The sequence below is a fragment of the Otolemur garnettii genome, unplaced genomic scaffold (genome assembly GCF_000181295.1).
Source record: "Otolemur garnettii isolate 467f Iridium unplaced genomic scaffold, OtoGar3 scaffold00047, whole genome shotgun sequence".
Lineage (NCBI taxonomy): Eukaryota > Metazoa > Chordata > Mammalia > Primates > Galagidae > Otolemur > Otolemur garnettii.
The window spans coordinates 10352985-10369752 of NW_003852442.1; the positions used below are offsets into that span (position 1 = coordinate 10352985).

The following is a 16768-nucleotide window of genomic DNA, read 5'->3' on the forward strand; positions in this document are numbered from 1 at the left end:
TTTTTTTTTCTTTCATTTATAAAAATTTAAAAAAAAATTAGAATAGTCCCTAAGAGTACCTTACTATCCTTTGGGATGTGGGATTGAGAGGTGAATGGACCCTAGGGATTGATGAACCTTCCCCCAAACTGCAAAGCTTTGTGTCTGAATATACATGTATCAATAGCATCCCCTCCCCCAGAGGACCAAGTCCCTAGTGTCCCTAAAATGAGAAGTGTCATGACTCGAGATTGAGTGGATGCCAAGGAGGTTTCAAATGCCCAGCCCAGAGTTCCCAAGCCTTAGCACTTTTGACACAGGGACCAAATAATCCATGGTTGTGAGGGGGCTCTCCTGTGCATTGTGGGGTGTTCAGTGTCATCTCCACATCTACCCATGAGAGGCCAATAGTACCTCCTACAAGTTGTGACCATCAAAATCATTGCCAAATGCTCCCTGGGTAGAGGATGGGGACAGACTCATCCTCAGTAGAGAACTTCTGTCCCAGACTAGCAAAGGCTGGAATTAGCAGTGAGAACCCAGAGAAAAACCAAGAACTGCTCTGAGACATATCTGAACCAGACAGCATTGGCTGGCGCCATTCGCGGAGGGGTCACGACCTTCTGAGCCTGCCCAAAGTGACTCCAGATCATGTCCCAGCCCACTAAGGACAGAAATGTTGTTTCCCCTGGTTCCAACCTGGCAATGCTGAATTTGCTAAAGCTTTTTGGGAGGAGGTGTTCAAATTATTGAAAAACTGAGGTGATTGGGGCTAATCTGCTGTGATTTATATGTCTGGTTCTAGACTATATGGATCAGACCCACCCCTTCACACCAGCTCACTTAGGCCCTTTGGAGGTCTCTCTCCTGCCCCTGGGGCATGTGTGTTGGCCAATCCATCATAGCTTATGTGCAAAACTCTTCAGGGAGCAGCGCGGGAGATGAGTCACGAATCCACCAGTGAGCTCCTGGTCCAAAGCCCGGCAGCACACCCCAGTGAGAAGAAGGTCAAAAGCGTTGGGTTTAGGAGGGTTGGAGGTGATCCATGGATTTGTTTATCAACAGTTCCCCCATCAGCCCTCATTACTAGGATAATGAAGCCTGGATGGCAGAAAGCACAGGCTTCAAAACTAATTCTGGGATCACAGGCCAGGCGGAGGAACGTGTTTTTATGAAGTGCTTCAAATCTAAAATCCTTCTCATGGTCATTTCCCTTCCTCAGATGGCACTGGGGTGATTTTCAAGTCTATCAACAATGATCCCAACCAGTATCAGCCAGAACCAGTTCTCAGAGCAGCTGTTACATGGCAGACAGAATACTGGCCTTAGCAGCCGGAGCCAGGAGTTCAAATCCTAGCTGTACTAACCAGGTGACCTCAAGAGAAGCCCTCTTGGCCTGCATGACTGTGTGCTCAGTGTCTGAATCAGACCATGCCTACTTGTCAATATAAATAAAGAAATGAATATTGAAAAATAAATGCTGGCAAATTGATACCGGTTCCAGAGGTACAAAGCCATAGGAGGGGTTAGAAAGAGCCCCCAGAATGGGTAGAATTTCCCTCGGCCCAACCCTAGGAAGCACACAACCTTCTTGGAAGACAACAGATAAGTGTAGCTGAGGCATCACCCAAGGTGAATTCATCACTGATCAGGGAAAAGGAAGAGTTCCTTAACACAAATAGTTAGCAGCATCTCAAACCAGAGAAAGGTTTGGGAACTTCAAGCCAGTCTTATATTTAAGATCGGTACCCATCGTCTAAAGCAGTGTTTTCCGGTCTCTTTTGTCTCACGGCACACTTCAACCTATTGTTAAATTTTTGCGGCACACTAAAATTACGTTGATCAAAAAAAGGAGTAAAAATAAAGGATATACTTACTGTGCTTTAAACTTCTTTTGAAGGTAATTTCATGATCTTTGAAAATGGTCCTGGCTCACCAAAGTTCCTCTCCACTACACACCAGTTGGAAAATCAGTGGGCTAAAGGAACTTCGTAAATTCCTTGCTTTCTAGTCCTGAGAGCAATTGAATGGGCTATTTAAGTTACCACTCAGCTATGTGATGACTTTCTTCTTATATTCCTGCCTGTATGAAATCAGAGCAAAAAAAAAAAATGTTGTGGAATTGCCAGTTAGTCGAAAGGAAATAAGCAATCCATCTTGCTGTAGGGGAGGGCTGAGAACCTACCAGAGAAAGGGGATTGCTTTAAGTTGGGTTCAATTACAAGCTGCCTCAGTAAAACTTGGGGCCTCAGTTCTTGCATCTGAGGGATGGGAATAAGTCCAAAGCCTCTTGATGAGTTGTGGTGTAATCTATCTCAAAGACAGAAGGGCATGTTTAATTGCATGGTGCAGAGCATACCCACATGTCCTGTCCCCCTCTGGAAATCATTTGACCGAGCCACAGAAGGGATGACTCCCTTTCGAAAGATCTTGAAAAGGATGAAGCCCTGATCACTCAGAACATGGGCACAACCCGGTTTCGTGCCAGGTATCCAGGATGCAAGATGGTTTCTGAAATTGCCACCCTGAGATCATGAGTCGTGTGGGACGCAGCAGTAAAATCAGCCCCTTTTGCCTTTCCACAGATATCAAAGAGTGACAACTTTGGGGAGAAGATGAAGGAGTTCATGCAGAAATATGATAAGAACTCGGATGGGAAAATCGAGATGGCAGAGGTGAGTCCCGTGGTGCTGGTCAGGAGCCATGGGGGAAAGGCCCTGTGTCCCCTCTCCCATACCTGAGCATCTTTCCAGGGATCAAAATAGATGGTGGCCTCAAAGCTTCCCCAGCCCCAGCATTTAGGTTGACCAGAGAGAAGGGGTGAGGCTTTTCCTGCGTATCATGAAGGAAAGAGGAAGAAACAAACCACGCCCAAACCAGAGGTGGGGGGTGAGCTCTCGGGAGCCGGCAGGTACTGCACCTGTGTGGTGAGCCCAGCTTAGGACAGTAGGAACTGAGGATTGGTGAACAAGAGCCTCCATGCCCCACCAGACGCATCTAAAGACAACACTTTTTGTTTATAAATATATAATTTACGTAAGCACATATGATGTACATAACATATAATCTGTACATACCATGCACACAGACACTCACATGTATACAAATACACACAACTATACATATGCATGTCAAAGACCTCTGGCAATCAGTTTGTGAACCAAGAATGAAGGTGACAGATGGTATATTGGTCAGGATGTTGCCTGACGCTGGGTTCCCTGGAAGGACAGTTTGTGACAGATTTGGTGGATGCGACCCATTGAGGGAGGACTCTGGAGAGAAGGGAGGAGAAGGCATCAGGAAAAGGCAGGGCAGGATTGGCCTGACCTCATGGGGACTCCGGGGTGCAGGATGTACCACAGACCAGGGTTGTCTGTTGTACCCCCGTGTCAATCCGTCATTGGATGGAGGCTTCTCTCCTCCGAGCAAGGAAAGGACAGCATGGTGAGACTTCCCTGATGGGGCAGCTCTGGCCTGGCAGTTCTGTGAGCCTTTCTAGCAGCTGAAGGATGCCACGCCAGCCTGGTGACAGAGCAGGGGCCAAGAGCAGCCACTATAGACTCAAGAGGGCTTCAACCAGGGGCTGGCAGCCTTTTTCTGTAAAAACACAGATTAGGGTAAATGTTCTAGGGTTTGTGGGCCATACAGTCTCAGCCACAACTCAACTCTGCCATCAAAAGCTGCCACAGATACGTATATAAATGAGTGGGTGTGGCCATGTGCTAATGCAGCTTCACAAACAATCCCTGTGCCATATTTGTCTGGCCGTAGTTTACCACTATGAGAAGCTCCTAACAGAAAGCCAACCTGGGCTGCCTCCACGTGAAGGAGATCAGGGCTCCAGTTCGGCTACTCTGCAGTTCTCTGGGTTCTATTCTTTGCCCCAAAATACCTCCATCCTCAGGCTAGTGGCAAGATGGCTGCAGCAGTCCCAGGCATCACATCCAGATGCAACCATGTCCAGCTGCAGAAAGGATCCCTCTAAGTCAAGAGAACTTAAGTACTTCCTGGGAGTACCCTCTGCAGCCCTCCCCTCACATTTCATTGGCCAGAATGGGATCACATGCCTGCCTGTAAGCCAATCACTGGCAAGGGGGATGAGGTGATCACACTTAACTAATGTGGACTAATCAGAATTTGCCTGTGACCTTAGAATTCCAGGAGCCTAGGAAGAGGGCCAGTCAGTTGGGACGCAGCAGGGAATATTTGCTGCTAGAGAGTGCTTGCATTTTTTAAAAATCAAATTATCGAGGTGTTAATTTACATATAATAAACTGCGTCCATCTAATTTGTGAAATTTCATGAGTTTATACTTAGATTTTAGGACATGACATCATCGCCCCCCAAAGTTTCATCCATCCTGGTGCAGGCCTTCTTATCCCAGGCAACCACCCATCTGCTTAGATTAGTTCGCATTTTTCAGAATTTTATGCACAGGGAATCATCTACGAAGTATTTTTTTTAAATCTGATTCTTGCATTTTAAAGCAGTGCCACTTCCTGCCCCCCTCGCTGCTCCTTCCCTAGGGTAGGGGTAATCCAGAAGCACTTCACAGACATCCTGCTTCCCCTTGAAGGGCTACCAGCCCCTGTTCTCAAGGAAGGAATTAAAATGGAGCAAATATTTCCCCCACTCTGCCTCAGTGCTGGCCTCTCCATCCTTTCTATAGGAAAGTCTTCTCTGCCCCCTGGCAGGTCCCTCTGTAACACTGACGTCATTCTCTGTGTCCCCACAGCTGGCGCAGATCCTGCCAACTGAAGAGAATTTCCTCCTATGCTTCAGGCAGCACGTGGGCTCCAGCGCGGAGTTTATGGAGGTGAGGCCAAGGTGCTGCCTTCCCTCTGCACATGCGCACCTGCCTTCTTCCCATGTTCAGAGCCAGGCTCACCCTCCTGCCCGGGAATGGTCCCTGGGGGAGGCTAACCGCCTTAGAGTTTTGCTACTCAGAGTGTGGTCCATCCACCAGCAGCATCAATATCACCTGGGTGGCAGACCCCCTGACCCCCTGGATCAGAATCTACATTTTGACAAGAGCCCCAGGTGATGTGTGTGCATGTTACGGTGTGGGGAGAAAACAAGAAGTAAGCGTGGGTCAAGTCCGTTGGGAGATGCTATGAACATCCATGTCCTTTCTGCTAGTTTGTCGTGGACATTTGCATATCACATACCAGCCTGAGGAACCTGCAGTAAGGAAACCCATTGCACTCACTTTGGCTCCAAGATCTCCCCCCACCCAGGGTGAGGGACACTGATGTAATTATTGGGTCAGGGTCCCTCAAAGTTAGGGTTCCAAGGAGCAGGCCTGGGAAGGGTGGATTTATGTACCATTCTAAAGCTGGAAAAGCCCAGTGAGAATTCCAGTTTCCAGTACTTACTAGATCTGATCTTTGTGTTCTGGGCTCCAGTGGCCCCCTTTAAAATGGGCATCACCCTCTTTGCAATAAAAACTCATTGAGAGGTTTGGTGCCCATAGCACAGTGGTTATGGTGCCAGCCACATACAGTGAGGCCAGTGGGTTCAAACCCAGCCTGGGCCAGCTAAACAACAATGACAACTGCAACAAAAAATAGCTGGGTGTTGGGGTGGGCACCTGTAGTTCCAGCTACTTGGGAGGCTGAGGCAAGAGAATCACTTAAGCCCAAGAGCTGGAGGTTGTTGTGAGATGTGACGCCACAGTACTCCACCGAGGGTGACATAGTGAGACTCTGTCTCAAAAAAAAAAAAGAAAAGAAAGAAAGAAACTTCATTGAGAGGCTGGGCACAGTGGCTCACGCCTCTAATCCTAGCACTCTGGGAGACTAAGGCAGGTGGATCACCTGAGCTCAGGAGGTCAAGATCAGCCTGAGCAAGAATGAGACCCTGTCTCTACTAAAACTGGAAAAAAATTAGCAGGGTGTTGTGGCAGGCACCTGTAGTCCCAGCTACTCAGGAGGCTGAGGCATGAGGATCTCTTGACCCCAGGAGTTTGAGGTTGCTGTGAGCTATGACACCAGGGCACTCCACCAATGGTGCCAAAGTAAGACTCCATCTCAAAAAAAAAACAAGACTCATTGAGATTCTCATATAAAACATGACCTTAAACCTCCAGTGTCTTTTGAGTAATAGTCCACTGATAGCTTAAACCCTATGAAATTGCTGATATTTAACGATTTTTACACACAAAAATTGGAAACTCTGTCCAGTTCAGCCACGTATATTACTCATCCTGGTGTCCAGCAAACAACCAATTATTTCTTCCTTGTTTTGTGGGACTCTGCACTTGAAGCCATTCAGCATCTGTGTCCGTGTCCCTCAGAGTGAAATTCAACCCGTACCCATCACACAAACTGCCTACTCGGATAAATAATGACTGGCCTTCAATGTGACTGTCATTGCCATTCATTGGGTTAAATCCATTTCTGGCCACCGGTAATCCGCTCCCTGTGATTCACTGCCTAAAACGACTGGACAGCTAGCCCAGAAACCACACAGCAGTGACTTTGTCTCATGGACATAATGTTGGTTAGAAAGAACCAGTTCTCAGGGTGGAAGAGTCCCTTTTTAAGCGGCAGCTTGCCTAAGCATCAGATACCCATTTAATTTTATGGTACTTTAAAAGATTTTCTCTAGATTTTTTCCAAGATGGCAAGATTCCAGAAGCTGGTAATTGACATTCTGGCTTCTGTCCTTGGTCCTTCCCTTTCTTGCCTGTCTGGGAGACCAAGTTCTACATATGCTTATAACTTGTCAGGGCGCTACCTTTGTGAGTATCAAGCTTTCCGTATGTAGAAAAGAGAGGCTTATGCCTGACCCCTCCTTTCCTGAAAGAGGAAAATCCCAAGACTGGCCTCCGTTCCACCTCTGATCTGGAAACAGGATGACAGCTTGCAGGGGCAGGGATGCTTAAAGAGGCGCTAAAAGCACTCGCCTACCCCTCTCCCTCTCCTCCAGCCCTCTTTTTTCTCTCTCACAAAATTATTCGTGGTCCCCCGCTGTGTGGTTGACATAATTCCATATTCCTATATGCCCTTATGCCTCTAGGTCCCAGCATTACTGCAGAGCACACACCCTCGCCCAGTTTCCTGGGACCCCCACCTTCCTACAACACCATCCCCTCCTGGGGTTGTCCATTTGTTCCAATTTTACCAGCCAGGAACATGAAACGCTCCCTCGGTGGCCCTGAAAGGCTGTGCTCTCAGGTAGTTCCCATCCCACCATCTCAGCACATTTTCACTTCTAATTTTATCAGTGCCTCAGGATTTCTTTGAGATTTCACAAAGCGCAGGTCTCTTGAACTCTTTCCCTTGAATAAGAAGAGGACAGGGATGCACTCATGGGGCTGATGGATACACACGCGGGGCTGGAGGGGAAGAGAAGTGGGGGAGCCAGAGCGGGTGGGGGGACCCCGGGAGAGGGCAGGCCAACCCTGGAAGGCAGCAGCGGCTGCTTAGATGTGTGTGGAGTGTGGATGGAGGTCCCTTCAGGTCATCGTGCTCCCCCCTTTAGGCAACTTAGGGGGTGTCTGACTCTTCTCTCAGTCAAGATTCAACTTAGATGACTAGATTCTAATGCACTAAGTACCTGCAGGTTGTCGGGGAAGTCATATTTGGAAACCCTTGCAAATCACGTAGTGCCTCTTCAAGGGCAGCCTCTCACAAGGAAGGATTGTGATGGAGCCCAAGGCATTTTATTCCAGAGTAAAGGCACTCTTCTAATCAAATACCATCAACCCGAGTTGTCGAAGGTACCAGTCTTCCTTTTTGCTGGGATTTGCTTATGTATCATCACTTAAAAAAGTAAAAATAAAATCAGGACCTAATTTCCAAGCCCTGGCACTAACATACCATGAAAATTACATAGCCTTGTTTGCTGGCATGAAAGAAAGACCCTTTCCATAAAATCTAAATAAACTCAAAATATCATAATACTTTTGACAGTAAAAGGGGGACCTGAGGTGGGGAAGTGAGGAAGTCAGGAAAGAAAATATAGGAAAAGGATTAGTATGTGTTTTTTTTTTTGCGACTCTCAGAAAAGCAAGCATTGCTGGTATTCAGGTGTGTAGTTTAGAACTGAGGAAGAAGAAAAGAAAAGTCAGGGAAATAAAACTTGAAAGGATATTTAGGGAATATAAACTGCCAAAATAGAGCCAAGGTTTAGGGAAACAGATCTCTCTGGGCCTCTTTGCCCCAGACACAGGCAGCATCCTCCCCACCTCACCTCCTTCATCATGGCATTCCCTTGTCCCACCAGATGGCTTGGGTAGAAGGCTGGGTTTTCAGAGAAGTTGCATATGGGCCCATATTTTCTCAGGACCATTGTATCAGTTACCTATTGCTGCATAACAAATTAACCTCCAAATTTGGCTGCCTAAATCAACAAATCTTAATTCTATCACAGTTTCTGTGGTCAGGAATTGTGGAGCAGCTTAGCAGATGGCACTGGTTCAGAGTCTCTCCTGAGATCATGTACCAGATGTCAGCTGGGCTGCTGTCATCTGAAGGCTGGAGTGAGGCTGGAAGACACAACAAAAACTTTCTAGATGTGTTGTCAGCCAACAGTATGGCTGTTCACAAGAGGCCTTAGTTCCTTGCTAAGTGTTGGCAAGAAGACTCAATTCCTCATTACATGAGGATGTAGGGGAATGCTTGAGCATCCTCACAGGATGACAGCTGACTTTTTCCAGGGCGTAACAGCAAGAAGACAGCCATGACACTTTTTGTGGCTTAGTCTCAGAAGTCACACACTGTAATATCTGCCATATTCTGTTTAGTAGAAGTGAGTCATTAAGTTCAGCTCACATTCAAGGAAGGGGTATTAAGTCTTACCTTGGGAAGGGAGGAGAAGAAACTTTATGAACAAGTTGCCGTGCATCTTAAAACCACAAAATCTATTTTTCCTTATTTCTCCTGTGTAATGTCTGCTCCTGCTTAGATGGCTAGAACAGAGAGGAAGGAGGTGGTCAGACCCTTATCACCTGCTGAAACTCGGCTTCTTTTTGTCAAAGAGATAAATTTTCCCCCTCCTTCAGATGCTGTGGTCAGCAGGCTGTGTCCTGATTCCTCTCAGGGATCCAATATATGCAGCAAATAATTGGGGCTCAGCTCAGAGCCCAGACCCAGTGTGGCATTAGATCCTGGAGGGACCTGATTGGCTAAGTTTTGATCACATGCCTACCTCTGAAGATGGGTCAACCTCCCTGGAACCATATGGATTAAAAGTGGGAGATGGGTGGTTGCCTTAAAAAAAAAAAATGGAATACTTTGTAACAGAAAAGTGGGGAAGAAGCTTTAGCTTTGGAGTAGACTGAAAAAAATTGATTTCACTACCAATTTTGCCTCGGCACCCAACATGGCTGCCATATGCACCATGACAGCAGGATGGTGGAGGGTGTAGAGGGAAGAGTCAGTTCCTACCCATTCCAGAGGGTTCTTCTTCTTGCCTCTAGCCCCTACCTAGGTATGAGAAGCTTCCAGAGTGATAAAAGGACACCCCATATACCCAAAGCAAAAATAAAATCCACCAGATCCTTGTTCTAGTCCTGGTAGAAGCTGCCTGATTAGCACCTTAGAAAGTATCAACCCTGATTACAAGAGGACCCAGAAAAGAACCCTCGGCTGCATCAAGTTAGAGCAAGGAGACCCTGTCCAAGCAGTTTTCCTCTTCCCCTGTGGGATCTGGCCTGAGACACTTTCCCTCATTTCCTCCTCTGTGGCACTGAGGGAGTGGGCACACCATTTCTCTGTGACCCCATCCCATTCTGGAATTTTTCAATATCAAGCTCCTGCAGGCCCATTAAAGGGAAATGGAAGGAGGTGTGTAGATTTCCGTATCTCTCTGCAAATATGCCATTCCCATTGCAGGCTTGGCGGAAGTATGACACAGACAGGAGTGGCTACATCGAAGCCAATGAGCTCAAGGTAGGATGCACCTTGAGGAGGGTGGGGGCTGGAGTGGCAGCGTAAGGAACTTGGGGAAGGAGGACCCATGGGTCTGTGATCAGCCCAGGAATATCCGGGCCTGGCACTGAATTGTTGGATTTGTTCAGGGGAGCCACGTGAAATCAGTAACGCAGAGCTACAGTGCCACAGAGTTCAGCCAAACCCCACTGCTCTGCACCTCAGAGCCCAAGACTGGCACCCTCCAGGCAGTTCCAGAAGCCTGGCCTTCAGCTTGTAGGTCCACCCTCAAATTTCCTGAGCACCCAGTGAGACCCAGGCACTGCTTAGCCCTGTGTGCTGGGCTCTGGGGAGGCAAAGCCAGTCTCTCTCACCTGTTATGTGGGACAAGCTTGCACCCAGGAGCCACTAAGACCTTCAGAGTCACTCACCAAGTGTTAAGGGGTTAGGACATTATAAGGGCTGGGCCATAGAAGTGGCAGACCTCAAAAACCAATGTTAACTGACTGAACAAGTGAACGAACGGGGACTGAATGAATGAGTCAGGAGCTCTGAAGAGGCCTTTTGCCTTCCAGGGATTCCTGTCCGACCTGCTGAAGAAGGCGAACCGGCCATACGATGAGCCCAAGCTCCAGGAGTACACCCAGACCATAGTGAGTGGACACAGGGGTCCCCCTTCCCTGAGCCCCAAGCCCCTGAGACTCGGGTGTTTGCTGACTCTTCAGACCCAGGTGAAGTGACTCACAGTGGCAGCTGGCAAGAAGGGTGCCAGCTCACAGCCCCTCACACCCTTTGAGGTCCTCACTGAGCTGACACCTGGGCCAGTGTGAGGTTGGCAGCATCTGTCTCCATGGCAACCTCTGCAGCTCCAGGAGACGATAAACTTGAGACAGGAGGGGGGCCTGTAGCACTGGCCTGCTGTGCTGAGAAGGGAGACAGGATGTGCCTGAGTCTCTGCTGTCCCCAATGACTGAGTTAGACCATGCTCATCCCTGGTGTCTAGGTGACCTCAGAGGTGGCAAGAGCACGTGCCACTTGCCCCTTTCCTCTCCTCTACAGAAGGGGAGATGGCAGGGCAAGGTCAAAGCAAATAACCCAGGCACGTCTTTCTGTCCCCAACAGCTACGGATGTTTGACTTGAATGGGGACGGCAAGTTGGGCCTCTCAGAGATGTCCCGGTAAGCACCTGCCCTCACTCCCAGTGTCCCGTGTAACAAGACTCCCTCAGAGCCCTACCTCTGAGATCAGTTGGTGAGAGTGTGGCAGGTCTGGGTGTCAAGCAGCTCAGGACAAAGCCAGAAGGAAGCACGAACATCGAACGTCAGCACCTCGCCTGTCAGTCTCACTCTTCCTTGAATTTTCCACAACTCCTGGCCAGGAAGTGCTCAGAGATCAGAGATGGTGTCCGTAACCGCAGGCCCTGCCTCTGCCACCCTGGCCAAGCTGTTCTGGCCTGTGCTCTGTCTCCTAATCTTTGTCTAATGTTCTTTCCAGACTCCTGCCCGTTCAGGAGAACTTCCTGCTGAAATTCCAGGTAAAACAGCCACTTCCACCTTCATTCCCCGCCACACTTCCCCGGTGCAAGCACAGCACACACCACCACAGCACACAGGACGCACACAGCAGACACACACACCGCCCAACATACCATACACAGCATCACACACACCACAGACACACACTACACCCTCCTCCCACACCACAAGCCGTATACACAACACACAGACTGCCCACAGCACACACCACACACGCCCCCAAGGCCTTTGCTTCTGTCTTTAACACCTTGGTCCTTCCAGGGCATGAAGCTGACCTCAGAGGAGTTCAACGCGATCTTCACATTTTATGACAAGGTAAGAGGGAGACGGCGGAAGGGAAAGCAGAAGCCCCTGCCCCAGGGAGCGCTGGCCAGAGGGCTGGACTCCACCTGCAAGAAAAGATACGCTTCCCCGAGGACTGGGGTTTGTCCCCACAGCAGCATCTGCTGTGCAAGAGCACGGATGTCATTCCCCACGTGGGGCCTTTGGAGCCCAAAGTTTGGATTTCTTCAAGGTGCAGCTGAAATTATCAGTGGGAGATGACCGAGCTCAGAGCCAGGGTTGGGGCCAGAGGGAGGTGGCATTCAGGACCGCCTGGTGCCACACCACACCTTCGCACTAAGGCCAGCTGTTTCTCTTCGCAGTGGGAATGAGATGACCCCCTTTCCCCCTCTTCCCTTTTCTGTCCCCGGCCCACCTGACTCCAGTGACCTTTATAACCAGAGGCTTAGACGTAAACTACAATAGCCCCTGAACTCAGGGAATAACTGAGTGCTTCCTGAATCTCACTTATATTTTCAATACCACCACAAAGGGCCACCCCAAATTTGCCCTGAACTGCCTGTTCCTGCAGTGACTAGTAAGAACAGAAGGGTTGCTTATGTTGTCATGGCACGGTCTGAAACGCTCCTTTCGAGCAGAGCTGTGGGAAGCCTGGACTCTCAGGCCTCCCTGGAATGGGTGGAGTGGCTGGGCCTCCCCAGACCTCTGCCCTGACTCTGCCCCCATCCTCAGGACGGAAGCGGCTACATTGATGAGCACGAGCTGGACGCCCTGCTGAAGGATCTGTATGAGAAGAACAAGAAGGTGAGGCTGGACCCGGAGGCTGGGCCAGGTCCCCAGAGGCAGACAGGAATACCCTGACCGGCTGCACCCCGCTCCCCCTCTGAGCTGCCGTGATTAAGGCCAGGGCAGTTTTCTGTTTGTTTGGTTTCATGTTTTCATTTCTGGTTGGTTGGTACTTTTTTTTTTATTCAATTATGGTAAAATACACATAACGTAAAGTTCACCATCTTAACTTTATTTATTTATTTATTGAAACAGACTCTCACTCTGTCCCCTGGGTAGAGCGCCCTGGCATCATAGCTCACAGCAACCTAACTAGGACTGCAGGCATGCACCACTACACCCAGCTAATTTTTCTACTTTTAATAGAGACCTCAAACTCTTGGGCTCAAGCAATCCCCTTGCCTCAGCTGCCCGAGTAGCTAGGACTACAGGCGCCTGCCATGATGGCCAGCTAGTTTTTCTAATTTGAGTAGAGACAGGGTCTTGCTCTTGCTCAGGCTGGTCTCGAACTTCTGAGCTCAATCAATCCACCCACCTCGGCCTCCCAGAGTGCTGGGATCACAGGTGTGAGCCGCCATACCCGGCCCTTAACCTTTGTAAATATACAGTTCAGTGGCATTAAATACCTTCATGATACTGTGCGACATCGCCACCACCCATTTCCAGAACTCTTTATCTTGCAAACCTGAACCCTGTACCCGTTAAACAACTCCCCAGCCCCTCCTTCCGTCCTTCTACTTCCTGTCTCTATTTGTGACTAAGTACTTCACATAAATCAGATAGCCTTTGCCCTTTTGCAACTGGCTTATGTCACTTAGCATAATGTCCTGGAGGTTCATCCATGTTGTGACATGTGACAGGACTTCCTATGTACAGCAGAATAATGCACTGGGTGAACGTCCCATATTTTGTTTATCCGTTGCTCATCCGTGGACATTTGGGTTGCTCCCATCTGCCGGCTGCTGTGAGCAATGGCAGTTGTGACATGGCCCTGCCTGCAGAAGCGTTAGCCAAATTGCCAGCAAAAAAAAAAAAAGACTTTGCACACAAAGCGCGATTTTGGAGGGCAGGGAGCAGTGGGGAGTGAAAGGCATTCTGAACTGATTAACTGTAGAATCTGGAGCTGGGGAAGGGGCCAAAAGGACCCACTGAAGTTCGTTCCTCTCCAAGAAAAGGCAGAGACGTGAACTCCGTTATCCTGCCTGCTGCAGGGGGCTCGGCGAGGGGCCCTGGGAGGCAGGGGACAGGTGGAACAGCAGCTAAGGGGACAAGCCTTGGCAGCCGTCTTCCTTCACCTCCCAGAAAATGTCTTCCTCTGAGCAAATGGTTTCGCTGCTTTCCTTAATTAGATGACAAAAGCTCCATAATTCCTTGAGTTGTCTAACTGCCTTGGCTGCCGAGCAAGAGCTAAATTTAATGTTCGATTTCAGGAAAAAAATCCCTGCAGCCTCTGAGTCTATCTCTCTCTCCAAGCGCTATCTCATCTCTTTATCTTTATCCTACATCACATCTTTCATTTATTTCATCCGCAATTTTTTTTTGTTGTTACCTACAAGTGCTTTGGCAAGAGGTAGAAAATAAATAAGGAAGCAAATACTTCTAGGAAGACAGAAGTACCCACCAAGTATTTGAACTCAGCAAACTTTTTCTCCTGAACTAGATTCTAGGAGAAAATTATTTATGTACCTGTGTGTGTCCATAACTTTTAGGCACCATAATGGGAAACATCTTTATGAGGTAATTATGAGATTTACTATAAACCCGGAAGGCACCCATTAAATCTCAGTGACCTGAACTTCACCAACCAACTAGACTCTTTGTGGATTAACGCAAAGGACAACTCGGCCCAGGTTGACGCCACATATGGAAACAAAAGTAAGAGATTCAGGTGCTGCGGTTCAGAAACAACTCCGAAGTTTAGAGAACAAGGATATTTATAAAGCTGTTTACCTGAGAGTCTCCACCTGTATCAGGCCCCAGATCTGGCACCTGGGGACTGAATCGGTAGAATGAGAGAGCTGTATGACTTTAAATAACAGCACCTGAGTTGGGAAAGGAACGGCCATTTTTGGTAAACCCACATAGCAGATGTGCGCTCCACTCTGAAAGTGCCTGCATGGACTGTGATAAGGTTTCTGAGCAGATTATTTGAGGCTCCTGGAGGGACAGGCTGGTGGGATTGAACTTGGTATTGCATTCCTGAGGCCATGGCAATTCACTCAGTTTTAAGCAAAATTTCTGGACACAGAAAGGAAGGAGCCCCAGCAGACACCCCCCATGCCACTCAGCCTCTCACTGTGGGAGTTGTCTCAAGCTTGGGGCTGATATCTGGGGCCCCTTCCTTGGCTCCAAGTTGAGCGGCAGAGAGATCAGGCACATCCCAGTGTTATGAATTACGTGACATTTCCCGAGTCTTCACAACTGGAGGGAAGATGCTCCCTGCCCCTCAAAGCTAGAGATGCTTGCAAAGTGCTCTTGGGTCTGGGTGGCACCAAACCAGAAATCGATGATGTGTGGGAATCCTCCAATGTCCCGAAACAACAGAAAAAAAGAACTTTGAGCACTGAAAGAGAGCTGGCAAGACAATGAGCCAGGTAAATAATTAGATTCCAGGGTTTAGGGGACTGGAGACGTTTATGAGATGACTGTACTACAGTTTGCTCACCGGTAGAATGGAGGTAATGACCCTGGACCTGGAAGGAGAAGCATTAAAAAAAAAAAGGATCTGCCCATACTTAGATATGAAAGAATAAGAATCAGGAGGAGAAGGAAAAAAAGAAGGGAGGGGTGAAGAAGGAAGGAGAGGGACGGCAGGGAGGGTCGGCTGGCAAGTGATTTTCCAGTATTGACGACTCTGTTATATTTCCAACCCACTGGCTATTTGTATGCAAAACAGTTATCACAAAGCATGTAGTCAGCGTGAGGCATTTCGGTCTGGATATTCTTTTTGAGATCGATCTCCATTTTAGTGGTCTATGAGACTGGGGCCTATGTTCAGGGATCCTCTATCTTAGGGGCTTCTGAACACCCGCAGGTGGTGAGCTTTGCTGCTGGAGGCGAGAATGGGGTGGGGAGGAGTAAGCATGGCCCAGGAGGCCTGGAGACAAGGCCAGAGGACTTTCCTGGACTTCCCCTCTACATCTGCAGGGGCCTGGGGATGGCCTAGCATAAAAGGAGGCCCAGTGATTTAGCAGAATATACAAGTTATGGGTAGACAATGACTCGTCACAGTAACCACGGTTTCTTTGCAGCGCTTGCTGTGTGTCAGGGGCCGTGCTAAGCGTCATCACATTCCTTCCCATGTGTAACCATCCTAACACCTCAGGGAGGCGGGTTCTCTTAGGGTACCCATTTTCCAGGTGAGGCAGCTGAAGTCTCAGAAAGGTTGACTGCTTTCCCCAAAGCAGGGCAGCCAGAAAGTGAGAGAGAGGGTTTTAAACCAGCCTTTCCGACTCAAAGTCAGGGCGGTGCCTTGTTTTATGGCAGGATGGGTGAGGGAAGCGTGGCCTGGGAAGGTGCAGGTCCCTTGGTTGGGGCCACCCTCCGAGCCTGCTCTGCCCCCCTCCCCGTGTCTCCTAGGAAATGAACATCCAGCAGCTCACCAGCTACAGAAAGAGCGTCATGTCCTTGGCCGAGGCGGGGAAGCTCTACCGCAAGGACCTGGAGATCGTGCTGTGCAGCGAGCCCCCTGTGTAAAGTGAGGACACAGGGGCTGCATCCCCACCTCCCCCACACCCTGCCCCTGCTGCCCTGACACTTCTACCCGGACCCAGAGCTCATGAGCACCCCTGCCCTGCCCCTGCACCCCACACCCCAGGAATGGAGAGCTTGAGGACGGGCCAGTGGGGCCTCCCGGGAGCCTCTGCACTCAGTCCTGCCCGGGCAGATGCTCTGCCTGCTGTGGTCACCACCTGCTCAGAAGTGTTGGGGCAGAGGGGGGAGGGCCCCGGCTCTCTCTGCTGTGATGCATGGTTTCCTTCGCTGTATGATTTCGGCTTCTGTGTCCAACGGAGTGGACTCTTTCCTCTAGCTCCCCTCTGCCTTCCACTCGTGCTGCCGCTCACCCCCAAAGTCCAAGTTCCATCTGCCACCTGCTAATGGAGTAGCTGTCTTCTTCAGCCTTTTCTCGCCTCTGTGCTCTGCGTGCGCCTTTTCTCTTTGGGTTTCTTGTTTTACCAAAGAAGAGTTTACAGACAATAAAATGAAAATGTTCTGCTGTGCAAACTCACTCCCTTCTTGTCGGGGGGCCCGTCTCTACAGCTAGTGACTCTTCTTAACAAAGGGAGGGCTGTTCTGGAGGTGGGGGAGGGC

General features: G+C 49.2%; 1 protein-coding gene across 1 annotated transcript in view; it reads left to right on the forward strand.

Moving 5' to 3' along the window:
- CALB2 (calbindin 2) overlaps positions 1-16620 on the forward strand; it is a 29431-nt gene extending 12811 nt beyond the window's left edge. The window contains exons 3-11 of the mRNA XM_012806108.1: positions 2565-2654; positions 4715-4795; positions 9819-9875; positions 10430-10507; positions 10977-11032; positions 11349-11388; positions 11651-11704; positions 12404-12475; positions 16037-16620. Coding sequence (XP_012661562.1) covers positions 2565-2654; positions 4715-4795; positions 9819-9875; positions 10430-10507; positions 10977-11032; positions 11349-11388; positions 11651-11704; positions 12404-12475; positions 16037-16153 — 645 coding nt within the window. The 3' untranslated portion in view covers positions 16154-16620. The remainder of the gene's footprint in view (positions 1-2564; positions 2655-4714; positions 4796-9818; positions 9876-10429; positions 10508-10976; positions 11033-11348; positions 11389-11650; positions 11705-12403; positions 12476-16036) is intronic.
- Positions 16621-16768: the final 148 nt, after the last annotated feature.